Source organism: Sporothrix schenckii (assembly GCF_000961545.1).
Source record: "Sporothrix schenckii 1099-18 chromosome Unknown Cont49, whole genome shotgun sequence".
Taxonomy (NCBI): Eukaryota; Fungi; Ascomycota; class Sordariomycetes; order Ophiostomatales; family Ophiostomataceae; genus Sporothrix; species Sporothrix schenckii.
Window position 1 is genome coordinate 3,961,000 of NW_015971150.1, and position 15,546 is coordinate 3,976,545.

Consider the following 15,546-nt stretch of genomic DNA (forward strand, 5'->3'; position numbering starts at 1 on the left):
TCCTTCTCCGTTTCCCCCCCTTCAACCTACTCAGACATCATGGGTGTCCCCAAGTTCTTCCGATGGCTCTCGGAGCGGTATCCGGCCATCTCACAGCTGATTGCCGAGAACCGCATCCCCGAGTTCGACTGCCTCTACCTCGACATGAACGGCATCATCCACAACTGCACCCACAGCGACTCGGACGACGCGATGACCCGCTTGAGCGAAGAAGAAATGTTTATACGCATCTTCAATTACATAGAGCACCTGTTTGGCAAAATCAAGCCCAAGCAGATGTTCTTCATGGCCATCGACGGCGTGGCACCCCGCGCCAAGATGAACCAGCAGCGCTCGCGTCGTTTCCGCACGGCCCTCGACGCCGAGAACATGCGCAAAAAGGCCATTGCCGAGGGCCAGCAGATGCCTACCGAAGACCCCTTTGACAGCAACTGCATCACCCCGGGCACTGCCTTTATGGCCAAGCTGTCCACCCAGCTCAAGTACTTTGTCAACAAGAAAGTCAGCGAGGACAAGGAGTGGCAGCAGTGCAAGGTCGTGCTGTCGGGCCACGACGTCCCTGGCGAGGGCGAGCACAAGATTATGGAGTACATCCGGAACGCCAAGGCGCAAAAGGACTACAACCACAACATGCGGCACTGTCTGTACGGCCTCGACGCTGATCTGATCATGCTGGGTCTGCTGAGCCACGACCCGCACTTCTGCCTCCTGCGCGAGGAGGTCACCTTTGGTCGCCAGAACAAGACCAAGTCCAAGGAGCTGGAGCACCAGAACTTTTACCTGATGCATCTCTGCATTGTACGCGAATACCTCGAGCTCGAATTCCAGGAGCTCAAGACTGAGGGGCTCATGAAGTTCCCCTTCAACTTGGAGCGCATCATTGACGACTTCATTCTCATGGCATTTTTTGTCGGAAACGACTTTTTGCCCAATCTGCCGCGTCTTCACATCAACGAGGGCGCTCTGGCAACCATGTTCACATTATATAAGCGCGTGCTGCCCCAGTGCGAGGGCTACATCAACGAGGGCGGCAGCGTCAACGTGGAGCGCCTCGGCAAGCTGCTCGCAGAGCTCTCCAAGGAGGAGTTCCGCTTTTTCGAGCACGAGATCGAGGGCGAGAAGTGGTACCAGGCGAAGCTGATGAGTCACGCGCCGGCGGGCGAGGGACTCACCATCGCCGTCGACAAGAAGAAGCGCGGCGGCCGCAACCACGGCAGCAGCACCAACGGGACGCCGAACAGCAGCAACACCAACAGCTTTGCCCCCACGCCCACCCCGCAGTCAGCCGCCGCCGCCGCCGCTGCCGCCAACAAGGGCAAGATCCAGCTGTCCAACTTCCAGAAGGAGCTCTGGAAGTCCAAGATCCGTAAGTTTGTCAGCAAGCCGACAGCAACGCCACTGGATCTAGGCGCCGATCTCAAGGCGGACGACCGCAAGTTCGTCCAGGACCTGGCCGACAGTCTGAGAATTGACTGGCGGACCGACGAGGATGGCGAGGGCAACCGCCGCTTGGTCCTCTCTTTCCCCGCCGACCGTGTGTCCAATAAAAATGGACAGAACGAGGACGATGAGGAAGAGGAAGAGGCGCAGCTGGCCCTCTTCCGTGTCATGAAGAAATACGACACGGCTGACGTCGTCGACGTCTTTGCCGGCGAGAGCCAGGAGGCTCTCGACAAGCTGTACATGCTCAAATTCCAGCAGTGGAAAGACGCCTACTACAAGGACAAGTTTCACTGGTCCGACGCCGAGCTGAGCAGCGAGGTTCGCAAGATCTGCGAAAACTACGTCCAAGGCCTGCAATGGGTCCTGTTCTACTACTACCGAGGCATTGCCTCGTGGCCGTGGTTCTACCAATACCACTACTCGCCCCTGATTTCCGACGTTATCAAGGGCCTGGGCGCCGACCTCAACTTCAAGCTCGGCCAGCCCTTCCGCCCCTTTGAGCAGCTCATGGGCGTGCTGCCGGACCGCAGCAAGAGCATTGTGCCCACAGTCTACTGGGGCCTGATGACAGACGAGAACTCGCCCATCATCGATTTCTACCCGCGCGACTTTGAGCTCGACATGAACGGCAAGAAGATGGAGTGGGAGGCCGTCGTCAAGATTCCCTTTATCGACGAGCGCCGATTGCTGGACGCCATGGCGCCCAAGAACGACCTTCTCTCGGAAGAAGAAAAGGCCCGCAACGAGTTTGGCGTGCCCATTGAGTTTGCCTTCCAGCCGGACACCGACTTTGTCTACCTGTCGCCGCTGACGGGCATATTTCCGGACGTCACGCACTGCCGCTGCGTCATGAACATCTTTGACCTGCCGCCCACGGAGGGTCTCGAGTACCTGCACGATCTGACAGACGGCGCACTGCTCAATGCGTCGGCCCTCGCAGGCTTCCCCAGTCTGCACACGCTGCCCTACCACGCGTCCCTCGGCTTCCACGCCGTCAACGTGTTCCAGCAGGACAGCCGCAACGCCAGCATGGTCGTCACCCTGTCCGACTCGGAGGCGCGCACCAACATTGAGGCGGCCAAGCGTAAACTCGGCCAGCGTTGCCACGTTGGCTACCCGTTCTTGCAGGAGGCCAAGGTTGTGCGCGTGTCGGACGAGCTCTTCAGCTACACGCTCGACGACAAGGGTGCCGTGGTGCAGACACCGCACGGCGGCCGTGAGCTCGACCGCTGGTCGTCCAAGGCACGCAGCATCGAGGAATTTTACAGCAAGCGCCTGGCCATTCTGACGGGCACCGTCGAGTCGCTCGTGCACGTGCACATGCTCAAGGGCCTGATCAAGACCGACGACGGTGCCACGATCAAGGAGTACGGCGAGGTGCTCTCCATGGAGACCGACTTTGCCACACAGGTGATTGTCGATGCCGTCGTCAATGAGGACGAGCGCTTCATTGAGCGCGCCGCCGTGCCCATCTCCGAGGAGTTCCCTGTCGGATCGCACGCTTTCTACCTGGGCGACTACGCCTACGGCCGTCCTCTTGGCGTGGTCGGCCACAAGGGCAACCGCATGGACGTCATGGTGTCTGTCCTCAAAGACAAGGAGAACGACTTTGCGCACGGCATTGTTGCGCACGCCGATCGCACTCACCGCTACACGCCGTCGTACGCGGTGGCCAAGTCCCTGGACCTGCACCCGCTATCGCTGAGTAAGATCACGTCGTCCTTCTTCGTGTTTTCTGTCGGAAACCTCAAGGTCAACCTGGGCCTGAACCTCAAGTTTGAGGCCAAGAAGCAAAAGGTGCTGGGCTTCTCGCGCAAGTCGGGCACTGGCTGGGAGTTTAGTACCCCGGCCATCCAGCTCATTGCCAACTACATGGTGGCGTTCCCCGACTTCTTCGCCGGCCTCAAGCACCTGCCGCAGAACCGCGACATTAAGGACACGGACATCTGGCCGGACCAGGCGCTAGCATCAAAGCGCGTCAAGGAGATTGGCGCGTGGCTCAAGACGCAGGAGACGAGCAAGCTCGAGCGCGTCCCGCTGGATGCCGAGCAGCTCGACTCGGACATTGTGGGCCAGATCGCCGCGGCTGCCGACAACTCATCTGCCGCTACAGCCCCCACCGAGACGAAGCCTATCAAGAACGTGCCTCGCAACGCGGTGCTGAAGCCCGCCGACGCCGAGCAGCGGCTGGGCAACCAGAACTTTGCGCTCGGCGACCGCGTCGTCTACGTGCAGGACTCGGGCAAGGTGCCCATTGCCCTGCGCGGTACCGTAGTGGGCATCAGCCGCACGCCCACCACAAAACTGCTGGACGTTGTGTTTGATACAACGTTTATGAGCGGCACCACGCTCGGCGAGCGTTGCCCGCCGTTCCGTGGCCAGATGGTGACGGCATCGTCGGTTCTCAACCTGTCTAACCGCCAGGTCGTCGCCGGCTCGCGCGCGGCCATTGAGCGCAAGCCGAATGCCTCGCTGACGACGCTGACGACACCGACGACCGGCTCGGGTGGCAGTGGTGGTCAGCAGAATGGCCCGAACGGCCAGGGTTTCCGGCAGTACCGTGATGCAGCACCGCCTGCCCCTCTGCGCGGGTCGTTTCGCGGCGCTCTGAACGGCAGTAACAATGGCCGTGGGCGCGGCAATGGCGGCCAACAGCAGCAGTCGCGCCCGGGACCGCGCCCCGGCACGGCCCTCGAACATAGCAGCCTTGTGTACCGGCCGGGTGGACAGGGACAAGGACAGGCACAGCAGCCACAACAGCAGCAGGCCAACGGCCGCGGTGGCCGCGGCGGTCGGGGCGGCCGTGGTGGCCGTGGTGGCACTAGCCACGGCAACGGCGACGGCCAGCAGCAAGGCGCGGCTGCGGTGGCTGCAGCGCAGTCGTTCAACGCCGTGCCGCCGCCGGCCAACCTCGAGGCCCATCGTGGAGGCCGGGGTCGTGGCCGTGGTCGTGGTCGTGGTGGCCGCGGCAATGCCGCCGGCGGCCGTGGCGGCAACAACGCGGGCCAGCAGCCAACCAAGAACGGCGGCGGCAACAGTTCCAATGCCGCTGCTCCTGCTCCGTCAGCGGCGTAAAACGCTCTCACATCGCCAACTGGGCAGACCAACGCGGGACGAACCCCGTCTGGGTGTTGTATGCAATTGGTTGTTTGATCTTTCACATTTCGGCCTCTGTTTTGTTTTCCTACCATTGTGTCTTTTTCGCATTATACCGGAACAAAAGCGCTGGGGTCATGTGGATATTCATGATGAAATGGAGGGAGCAATCTACCGGCTCCTTTTTGGGTTTATGCTCAAATATTGTCTCATGGATTTTATGTACAAATATAGTAACACATAGGAAAATGGCGAGCCGATCATGAAAGCAGCATCGACGGTGGAGAACGTGTTTTGACAAGGACAACTGAGGCAAAGTACGACGTAATACTTTGTGAATGTCGATTGTCGTAGAAACAGCCAATCAGGAGCTGTGCTGCGAGAGCTTGAGCTGTATGTCATATCACCGTGTGAAGCAGCTTGTGTACTTGTATGTACGGGTTCTGCCGCCCTTCACCGCCCGTTGTGCACTTTACGCGACTTTTAACGTGAGAAGGAGCAACCCCCGGCTGGGAGAGGTTTTGGCGCCGAGCGCGGGTTCATCTGAGGGTCAGTCGCGGTTTCCCTACCTAAGCTTTTTTGGCGTGTTTTCCTTTGCTGTCCCCCCCTCCCTCTCAGCTTGCCTTCTTGTGTTCGCTCTTTCCCTACCAATTCGCTTCACCAACCTTCCCCTGACCGAATCTCAAGATCTTGCCCAACTCCTCGACACGGTCGATCTGGCATTCATCATATTTGCAACCTTGGCAAACGACATTCTGCCTCTCCCTGTCTGCAACCGACTTACCAGCCTTTCTATCACCCCAAGAAACCAATCATGGGCCCCCAAGGCGCACAGGTCTCAGACGACGTGGATGGTGAGTTGCTGTGGAAAAGAAGGGCGTTATTGTCTCTTTCTTTTACAAACGGACGGTGGTAGAGGAAAATACGATGCTAACAGTTGTTTCGCACTCATAGTGGACATGCAGAACGATGAGGGCATCAGCATTGATCAGGAGCAGCGGGTGATCAACGAAGGTATGTCGAGGCTCACGAAGCAATGGGGAGAAAATTGCAATCTGCGTGGGGCGGAGAGAGGTTGAGGGAAAGCTGAGGATATGAGGTGCGAGGATTACGGCGGCCTGGACTAACGAGGCGTGCTTTTGCAGAGTACAAGACGTGGAAGAAGAACAGTCCATTCCTTTACGACATGATCCTGAGGTAGGTTGTTGCGAAATTATCTCCCCCCCTCCCCCGCCCAGCTAATCTCACCACATCTAACCCGACTCCAGCAATGCTCTACCATGGCCGACTCTGACGACACAGTGGTTTCCCGACGTCAAGGTGCTCGAGGAGAAGAAGTCGCGTGTCTACCGGTTGCTGCTCGGCACGCACACGTCCGAGGACCTGCCCAACTACCTGCAGATCGCTGAGGTCTCGATCCCGATGCTGAGCGAGCCAAACGTGAACGACTATGACGAGGAGCGCGGCGAGATTGGCGGCTACGGCAACAAGGGCTCCAGCGGAGCCAACAGCGGCAGCGGTAGCGGCAGCGGCAGCAACGGCGCAGGCGGCAGCAACGGTGCGGCACCGTCCATCAGCTTCAACATTGTCCAGCGCATCGACCACCCGCAGGAGGTCAACAAGGCGCGCTACCAGCCGCAGAACCCAGACATTCTGGCGACGCTCTGCGTCGACGGCCGCGTCCTCATCTTCGACCGCACCAAGCACAGCTTGACGCCCTCGGGCACCGTGAACCCGCAGTTTGAGCTGGTAGGCCACAAGCAGGAGGGCTTTGGCCTGGCGTGGAACCCACACGAGGCCGGCTGCCTGGCGTCCGGCAGCGAGGACACCACTGTGTGCCTCTGGGACCTCAAGCAGGCCACGGCCGGCAGCAAGACCATCAAGCCCGCACGGCGCTTCACCCACCACAAGAACATTGTCAACGACGTGCAGTACCACCCAATCAGCAAGAGCTTCCTGGGCAGTGTGTCGGACGACATGACCCTGCAGGTGGTCGACATTCGGCAGGCGACGAGCGATAAGGCGGCTCTGGTGGCACGCGACGGGCACACGGACGCGATCAACGCGCTCGCCTTCAACCCGACCAGCGAGTACATTGTGGCCACGGCGTCGGCGGACAAGACGATCGGCCTGTGGGATCTGCGCAACGTGCGCGAGAAGGTGCACACCCTCGAGGGCCACAACGACGCCGTCACGTCGCTGGCGTGGCACCCGCACGAGGCTGCCATTCTGGGTAGCGGCTCGTACGACCGCCGCATCATCTTCTGGGACCTCAGCCGCGTCGGTGAGGAGCAGCTGCCTGACGATCAGGAGGACGGTCCCCCGGAGCTGCTGTTCATGCACGGCGGCCACACGAACCACCTTGCCGACTTCAGCTGGAATCCCAACCCGGCCGACTCGTGGCTGGTCTGCAGCGCCGCCGAGGACAACCTACTGCAGATCTGGAAGGTTGCCGACTCGATTGTCGGCCGCGACGACGCGGACCTGCCCGTGGATGAGATGGACCGCTAGAGACGAGTCACTCGCCTGTCAAATTTCAGCGATCTGCCAGCCGACCTGATGTCGACGGGTCTGCTTTCACCCTCGCCGTGACCTTTCGATCGACGAAATTTTGCGAAACGAGCCTGTTCGTTCTCCCGTTCTTTTGTGTTTCGTATTTGCTTGATTTCCACTTTTTTTATTGTATCTTGACAGGATATCTGTCTGGTGTTTCCATCTACAATTTCTATGATCATTATTTACTGTTTACAAACGGCGTCTTTGGGGCTTCGGGATGAGACGGAAGGGAGGACGAGGGAGCAAAGGCCTAGTCCTGGCTGGTCGACATGTACATGCCGTCCAAAGAAATGCTAAAAGAAGGGCCAGTGTCTTTCCTTTTGGCGGCATGGAGGCAATGCTAAATACAAAAGTTCTTTCCACCTTGATTCTCGTCGTTTCGTGTACGGTGGTTCTATTGTCTCTATTCATTCGACGTCCTACCAACAGGCTGCAAGGTGGGCAGCTTCTCCCAGCCCAAACACATCAACCTGGTTGTGAGATGCTTTCGTTGATTTCCTGCTTCATCTCCCACGTCTTGTGTAACGCTGTTTCTATGGGCCCTCCTCCAATGGCTTCGACCTCACTGTGTGCACAGCAAGGCAGGTCGAACTTATTGCTATTGTTCCACTTTTACCCGGTCTTAGCGCGTGCATTTTCCTGCAGCTTGTTGCTATTGTTCGCATCGAGGCCTCGATGCTCTATTGACGAGGTAACATTGACTTCTGAACAGCTTCCATGTTTTGGTGCATTCGACCGACCTCGCACCGCAATGGTTCCTAACAGAGAATTGCTCATTGATGCTTTCTTCCTTTCCTGTCAAAATGAGAGTCTTCGAATTCTTTCTGCAGACCTCGTCTTGATCTTTTTACATCAACAATCCACCCTCTACTTGCGTCTTGTTTCTTATATTTTATTTTGACCCGGACTTTCCACACTTTTGTCCCTCAACATCTTTCGTCTTTACCAACAGCTTCTTCCATTTTCCCCATCGTCTCTCTGTGCATGCTATAGCAATCATGGATGTCCCTTCGCCAGCCTCCAAGGGCAAGAAACGAGCGTTGCCTCTCGACTTGCAAGACATCGCGGCGGCAATCCAGAATTTGCCAGGAGACTCGTCCGCACTTCTGCCGACACCAGCACCATTTCCTCAGTCGTTCGGATCGGCGGCCACCAGCAGCAGCTTTGTATCTGCCACCACTGCGCAGTCTGCACCAATGCCAGCTACAACGGATGCCCCAGTCGCTGCACGAGGGCGTTTTACCAAGGTCCAACAGGCCATCAATCGCGCCGCACAGCGTGCCAACCGCCGCATCCGACGAGACATTGGCCGCGGTCGCTACACAACCAAACAGATTACAGATGTCCTCCACGAACGAAACATGCTTTTCCAAGACTGGCACAGGCTCCACGCCGATGCCCCTGGCAAGGACAAGAACCATGGCTATCACGAACTGGACAGAACATGGTCAGGCATCCACACGATCCCTTCCACGTTTCCTCATGACTTGCCAAACAGTTCGCTCAACAGCAATGTGTCTGCTGTCGTCTTCACGCAGAGCCTACCCGATGTCCGATTTGGAGACAGCCAGCAGCCTCGCCCGTTTACGACCTGCGAGCCGGGAACGGTTCTTTCCTGGACCAAGTACTTCAAGCTCTTTGAGAGTGCTTCAGACGGAGTGGCCCATGGGAATGCAAAAAGTGGCCTGCAGATGTTGCCAGCACAGCCAATACAGCCTCTTCAGCTGCGTCTCCGGCGCCTACTTGGAGAAAAGCGACCCATGGACGAGCAGCTACAGTCAACACCGCCGGCTCCCAAGCGGCGTCTTCTCTCCAGAGCCGTGACACTTGGTCACCCTCCCAAGCAGAACGACGAAAGTTACGACGGTGCCGTGCAGTTCCACCCCCTTTCGCTCGGTGCTCGCAGCTCCAGTGCGCAGGCCGCTCCTACTCCCACGACGAACCACCAAGACCTCCCCAGTTCACCTCAGCCAGTGGCAGCCAGCATCAAATTCGACCTGATGAGCTCCATCTCTTCATGCCTCGACATCGTTCTCAACGTGTGTACATTCCTGGATCTGAGTGACATTCTCACTCTATATCGCGTCAGCCGAGTTTTCAAAGCCACATTCGACAACGAGTTGGAAGGCAACGTGATGCGCATGGCCCGTCAGTTTGCATCGGCTGAGACTGTCCGCATCTTCCCCTTTTGGCTTTTCCCCAAAGCTACCATTCCCCTGCCCTTCCACGCCGATGATAATAGACAGCATTCGCGCGCCCCGACGCTCCGCTACGTCAACATGCTAGTCAGCCGTGAGCGCAAGGTCCGCGACATTGTGGCTTCACTTGCCCGTGCCGGTCACCGCCTGCCACCGTCTACTGCGACAGCTGCCTTGAAGAAGATGTGGCTACTTATGGATATCCCGACAAACCAAGACCGGATGAATATGCTCCAGGACGAGGAACTCTTTTCCAACGCGGACCTCCTCACTATCCATATGTTCCATGTCAAGCTCGTCTTGTACTTTCACGATCCACTCTTCGGCCCCGACATTTCACTCCCTGACACGACTGACGTCGAAGAAGAACAGATTGTACCCGAGCCGATTCTAGAAGCTTCTGGGACCTTTGGCGTTCCGGCTGGCGTTGACATGAACGACGTGCACAACGAAACATCCGCCGCTACAAATGTTGAATCCATCCTGTGGCAGCAACTGGAGTTGCCAGGGCATGCTCTTGTTGAGACGCTCCTCGGCCAACGCGGCGGCTTTGACGTCTTGTGGAACTTTCTACGCGGCAAGGCATTTCGGAGTTTTCGAGATGTGATCGAACTCAAGGTCCGGTACGACTACGCACCGCCCGCCATGGACGCTGTTGATCACAATGCTGCTCAGATTCTCAGTTCGATGGCAACGGCGGAGAATGCGGAAACTTTTGGGAATTTCTTAAACTCCATCGAGGGCTTCTCCGACCTGGCGAACTTTGACTTCAAATTTGACTTCAACTTTGACTTCAACTTTGACGAATTCATCGACTTTGATCAAGGACGCTTACCAGAGACTGCTGAGGACAAAAATACGACTGTCGACGACGTCTTACGGTTAGTTCCAGCCTGGGAGATGGGCATTGGCCACCTCGAGGGCTGGGGTACGGGCACACAACATCTGCTTCGGCCAGACGAGTTGGTGCCGCTGGAAGCGGCGCGCCGCATGCGCGCCAACCCGGATGAGCACGTTGACTTGACCAATCACGTGCCGTACATGGGCGTTTGGGGCAATCGCGACTTCACTACAGGCGAGAACCTAATTCCGTCGGTCGAAGAGCTGTACATTTCCGACAGCGAAGAGGACAATATCGTTGGCCAGATTGACAGCGGCGACGACGGCGACAATGACAAGGAGAACATGGGAACGTTGGCAGTGGCTTCTGTCTACGAGATGCGGTCTGTAGTGGCACTGGTCAACAAACAATTCGAAAACTACCGGTACCCTACGTCTAGGCGTCGGATGGATGACCGATGCGGCAACGTCGTCGTGGACGAGGAGGATTGGCAACCATATCTCTCGCTCAAGAGCCGCTGGAGTACACTGACCTTACAGGAGAAGCTCGATGTCTGGTGGGAAAACCATCAACAGCGCCTGTGGCGGCAAGCGTGGACTCAGAGGGGCGACAACGACCAACGTGCCAGCAGCAGCAACAACAACAACAACAATGTCAATAACAACATCGACGATGTTTCATATACCCAGCCTGACGATCCAGCAAACGACGATGGCGATGGCGATGACGATGACGACGGTAATGATGCAGATAACGAAGAGGGCTATGATATCGGTTCCGACTGTGACGAGGACATGATGGACGGGGATTCTGACAGCGATCAAGACGAGGATAACGTCGACAGGTATCAGAGCGGCGATGGTAGTGGAAGCCCCTCAAGCAGCAGCCACAAGCCAGCCTTGCATGGTACAAGGGCGCCCAGTACGCCCTTGGCACCACCACCACCGTCGTCGTCGTCGTCGTCCGCTGCTATCCCTCTGCCCGACACGTCCCAGAACCTATCGAGACGCCACCAGAGACTGGTCCGCTCCTGCATCCGCTGGGCGCTGAACGAGCAAGGTGAGGTCGACGCCGCGCTGCTGGCACAGGCCGACATGGTATACGAAGAGGAAGAGCTGCAGCACTGGGACGCATTCATGGCCGCGGCCATGGCGGCAGGCAACCCGATTTTTGGCGGTGCCCCGGCCGGCAGCGACTTCGGTACGGAAGACGGCCACGACATTGAGAGCGACGTTGACAATAACGACGATGCTGGTGACGACCATCTTCCAAGCACGCCTGTCCCCAATGCAGAAGACGTTCTTGCGCCCGAATTTGGCAGCATTGGAGACGTTGTCCGGCTCGTACGCCAGGTCAATGACTGCCTTGCCGCCGCCGAAAAAGCCAGAAAAACTCTCCGCTCCGACGATCCGGACACTGCCAGCACGGCGAGCGTGCGTCTGTCTGACCTCGTGAAGGAAGCCGAAGAACTCCAGTCACAGCTTGCGGCTGTGCTGCAGGGCGAAGTGTTTGCGATTGAGCTCTAATCAGGTTTGGCGTGATATGAGAAAGAAGAGCACGAAATAGACCTCGTGAGAACTTTGTGGTGGAGATTAGGAGTATGCAGCTTGTTCTCGTTTGCGTTTTGTCTTGTCATTTCTCAATCATGTGTCGATATTGGCCGTTGCACTGTCTTCGTATGTTTGTTTTTCAAAAGCAGCTCTTTGCCATTTGTCCTACATGTTCTCAAGCACACCTAATAATGCTACAAGCAGATAATTTCAGCCATTTCAACGTATAATAATCAAAGCACGCCTTACGAGAAAAGAATAAAAATGTAAACCAGTTCAGCTACTACACCAGTTCCAATGAAAAATCAAAGGAAAATGGAACGACAAAAATTGAGGTGAAAAAATCTAGTGTTTGGGAAAATATACAGGAGTTTTTGTGCGGTTTTATAGATCTTTTTTTCCATCTTTGCACGCGTCGTCTTGTGATGTTGCGCTCGTTCTTCCTCTTCTTTCGCTTCGTTGCTTCATGACCTTCCTACAACATCAATTAACCGTTCACCATTGCCGCTCATGGGGGGAGGGAACCAGCTCGCTCTCCTGCGAGGCCAGCGGTCCTCTCTTTGGTCATGCCCTTCGAGTTCCTGGACAACACGCATTGCGGCAAACCCCTCTTAAAATTGCAGCCTGGTCAACAACTTAGGCGGACTCCTCGGGGTACAGCTCCTCCTTCAGGACAATGCCGAGCTCCTCCTTCAAGGGCTTGAGCTCCTCAAGGTACTGCTGGTACTGGCCCTTGTTCTCGACCTTGGCCTTGATGCCTAAGACAAGTGCGTTAGTACATAGGAACAACAAATGGGCGACTACTGCTATGTGAACACCACATGTTGTTACATACCCTCGAAAACGCGGACGGCGGTCGGGTAGTCGTTGACTCTCCGGGCGGCTTTTAACGCAGCAATCAGCACAGACGGTGACGGGACCAGGTCGTAGGCGAAGGCGTTGTTCAGGTTGCGCTGGAGCTCGAAGACGTCCTGGACAGAGTCAAACTCCTTCTCATATCTAGACCAAACATTCGATGTCAGCTTCAGTTTGCGACTCAATTGGCCCAAGAAGCCGTCGGGATAGTAAATCGAGCAAGCGGAGACGTCTAATCGGAGCTGTGCAGCGCGGCCACGGAGCTGCCTATAGCAAAAATGCGGCCCCGACGACCAGGCCGCTTCCGCTGCTCCGATTGCGCACGTCCCGTCCGCTTCGCCCACACGGCCAATGGGACCCAATTCGGCCAATAACCCATCGTCCTCCTCAAATCGGCATATTGCATGGCGCGTACCTGGCGGTGAACTCCTCAAAGGTCTCCTCCTGGTGCTCAGACCGGAGGCGGGCACCGGCGCTGAAGGCGGCCTTCTGGACAAAGGCAGTGCGCGTGGTCATGGCAGCGGGGCGGGCGACGAGGGGTGCCCGGAAACCGCGGGCGGCGGCACGAAAGATGGAAGCAGACATGTCGGCGTGTGGATGGTAGGTGGTGGTGGTGGTGGTGGTGGAGAGGAGAGCTGTGGCGGTTTATGCCGGAAGTATGACGAGACACGAAAAATCGTCGGTTAAAAAGATTTTCGCACGATCAATTGGCGTTGCCGCAGGGCCGCTCGTCGGAATTTGGATGGGGAAGAAAAGACGGTGCTTTTGATTTCGCAAAGGACAGGGCCGTGGGCGCAGAGCTGTCGAGTTCAACAGACGTTCGAAGAGAAGAGGCAGAGAGAGCGAGACGAGAGGAAGCGGAAAGGGAGGGAAGAAAATGAGAATCGAATGATGTTTTTTTCCCTCTCGGTTAGCTCTTGCCAGCTAACGTTGCGGGCTTTGTCGCCTGCTAGGGATTGCACCCAGGCTGTGGCTACCACTGGGAAGCAACCCACCCCTCCTCGTTCCTACCAGCCAAACCCCCCGTTGTTTTCCCGCCAAAGTCATGCGCCTTCCCCCCAAAACCGCTACGTGTTGTCGCCTCAGGCAGAGAATTTTAGGTAAATCAGGACAAAGCTTCCCAGCAACTGGCCCAATCACCAGACGCGGTTTCCCAATCGACAGGTGAAACTGCCTTTTCCGAAAGCTCCAGCAGGCTCACAAGACAAACATGGAAAGAGCAATGTCAGTGCCGCGTTCTTTCCTGTGTGGCTGCGGAAAGCTACGACGTAATACGACATACAAATGGGGATATGATGCATGGAAATCACGGGTTCAGGTACGGACGTTTCTAGCCGAATCGTCTGGCCGTTGCCCAACAAAGCTCCAACAAGGTGTTGTCGCATGTGCAAAGCTCCCGCCAGATAGAAAGGACGGGCCGCCTGGCGCAATATGGCAACTGAAATGCCCTTTTGGGGCATTCGACTCGTATCACGTGACAGCGTTTTGAGTCCAGAAGCTTTTCAACGACAACACAACGTGTGGCCCGTCTCGTCGTCTCGTGAAATACCGTGCCCATACTCCGTGGTTTCAATAACATTTAGATCCCACAAGTCGAAGACAATGGGAATGCCCAAATCAGCGGACGGACATTTGGTTTTCAACAGCACTGAAGTTGCTCAACTACAGGTCTTTCCATTCGATCTGCCGGGAGAGTTCTTATCTAAGATTTCCGTCTCCCTTTATCTATGCGCGAACCGCGCTCCAGCGCCCTAGACACTCACAAAAGCCAGGGGGTTAATGATTTTGGCTTGGTAAGACCAGAAGCATTTTCGCGTCTTTGCTTGTGACGAGGGCGGTGAGATCCGGCAGAACTGTGGCCTCGTCCGCGTTGGCTGAATAACGCCACGGACACTGGTGTCTAATTGGCCAAGAGTGCTAAGCAATTTGCGCTGTGGTGCTAGTTCAGTTTACTTGCACCGCACCTGCCGTTGCTACCGACACCCAATCAATGCTTTGTGTCTGTCGTTCTTGCAGTTACCAGAGCTGCAGTGCCGAGTGTCCAATGTTTTCCTGTTCTTTCCGCCAACGTATCTATTCTGTCAGCCCCTATGGCGAATACTCGTTTGTAGGAAGGTGCGCTTGATTTGAATAAATTCCCCTAATCCAAGACGCGCCTATTTACCACAAATGAGTGCTCTGGCAGCTTTGGTCGCATGCTTATTCGTTGCAGGGGACAATGCCCCCTTTGTATTGATGAGATTTGTTCCCCACCGTTTGATTTTTAAGATTGCTCGCTGTCCTCACATGCGCGCTTCCCTCGTTGCGACATGCGCTCCACAGTGTCCCCAAAAGGCGAGGGTCGCAACTACCTGCGCTCCGCGTGCGCCGCGGCCTGACCGGACTTTTCCCCTTTTGGATCGCCTTTACTAGGGCCACGTTCAACCAAGCTTCTCTTCCCCCTTCTATACAGTATTTCCTCGATCATTCTTTTTTTCGTCCTTTTTCGTTTCCTCTCTTTTCCATCTCGTCAACCTTTTCCCTTTCAATCGTCTGTGTTTTTTTGGTTCGGATTTTCTCGTCACTCCTTTTAATCACCTTCTTTTTCTCTTCTTTTCCCTTCTTTACTCCTCCTTTTCCCGCGACTTCCGGGCTACATCTATCGAACGTCTGTTCGTCTGTCTTCTCGATTTTTCGAGTGTCACGGACAGTAACAGCTATCATTTACAGCCAATTCGTCGTCTCGATCGACTCCAGCGTTGAGCTTTGCCTCTTTAGCCTTTTCGATAATCGTCGCGGCGCAAGGGAACTGGTTGGTACGCGTGCACCCCTATTCAGCGTTTGGGACCGTCTCGGTCCTCGTGTCTTTTTTTCGCGTCGTTGTTGCCCCTTTTTGGGCCAGCCCCAAATTATTGTCCCCCCTCCCTCCATGTCTTCACGATCGCCCTGCGTTCAGCATCCATCAACGTCAGTGTGCATTTGTCACGTTGCCCGGTTATCTTCCGGCGATAACCTTTTCTTCTTCTTG

At 56.3% G+C, this 15,546-nt stretch overlaps 4 protein-coding genes across 4 annotated transcripts; 3 read left to right on the forward strand and 1 right to left on the reverse strand.

The window, feature by feature from the left end:
- Positions 1 to 39: 39 nt before the first annotated feature.
- Positions 40 to 4,518, forward strand: SPSK_04815 (5'-3' exoribonuclease 1; the record flags this gene model as incomplete). Its single annotated transcript, XM_016731578.1, has 1 exon — positions 40 to 4,518. The coding sequence occupies one exon, from the start codon at positions 40 to 42 to the stop codon at positions 4,516 to 4,518; it is 4,479 nt and encodes a 1,492-aa protein (XP_016583801.1).
- An 835-nt stretch (positions 4,519 to 5,353) lies between these two features.
- SPSK_05168 (histone-binding protein RBBP4) lies at positions 5,354 to 7,050 on the forward strand (the record flags this gene model as incomplete). The annotated part of the gene is made up of 4 exons (XM_016731918.1): positions 5,354 to 5,393; positions 5,494 to 5,553; positions 5,685 to 5,736; positions 5,808 to 7,050. 4 exons carry the CDS (start codon positions 5,354 to 5,356, stop codon positions 7,048 to 7,050), a joined length of 1,395 nt encoding a protein of 464 aa, XP_016583802.1.
- A 1,043-nt stretch (positions 7,051 to 8,093) lies between these two features.
- Positions 8,094 to 11,660, forward strand: SPSK_04856 (uncharacterized protein; the record flags this gene model as incomplete). The annotated part of the gene is made up of 1 exon (XM_016731618.1): positions 8,094 to 11,660. One exon carries the CDS (start codon positions 8,094 to 8,096, stop codon positions 11,658 to 11,660), a length of 3,567 nt encoding a protein of 1,188 aa, XP_016583803.1.
- Positions 11,661 to 12,320: 660 nt separating this feature from the next.
- Positions 12,321 to 13,124, reverse strand: SPSK_05525 (cytochrome c oxidase subunit 5a; the record flags this gene model as incomplete). Its single annotated transcript, XM_016732269.1, has 3 exons — positions 12,321 to 12,442; positions 12,520 to 12,806; positions 12,955 to 13,124. The coding sequence occupies 3 exons, from the start codon at positions 13,122 to 13,124 to the stop codon at positions 12,321 to 12,323; spliced, it is 579 nt and encodes a 192-aa protein (XP_016583804.1).
- Between the last annotated feature and the right edge of the window lie 2,422 nt (positions 13,125 to 15,546).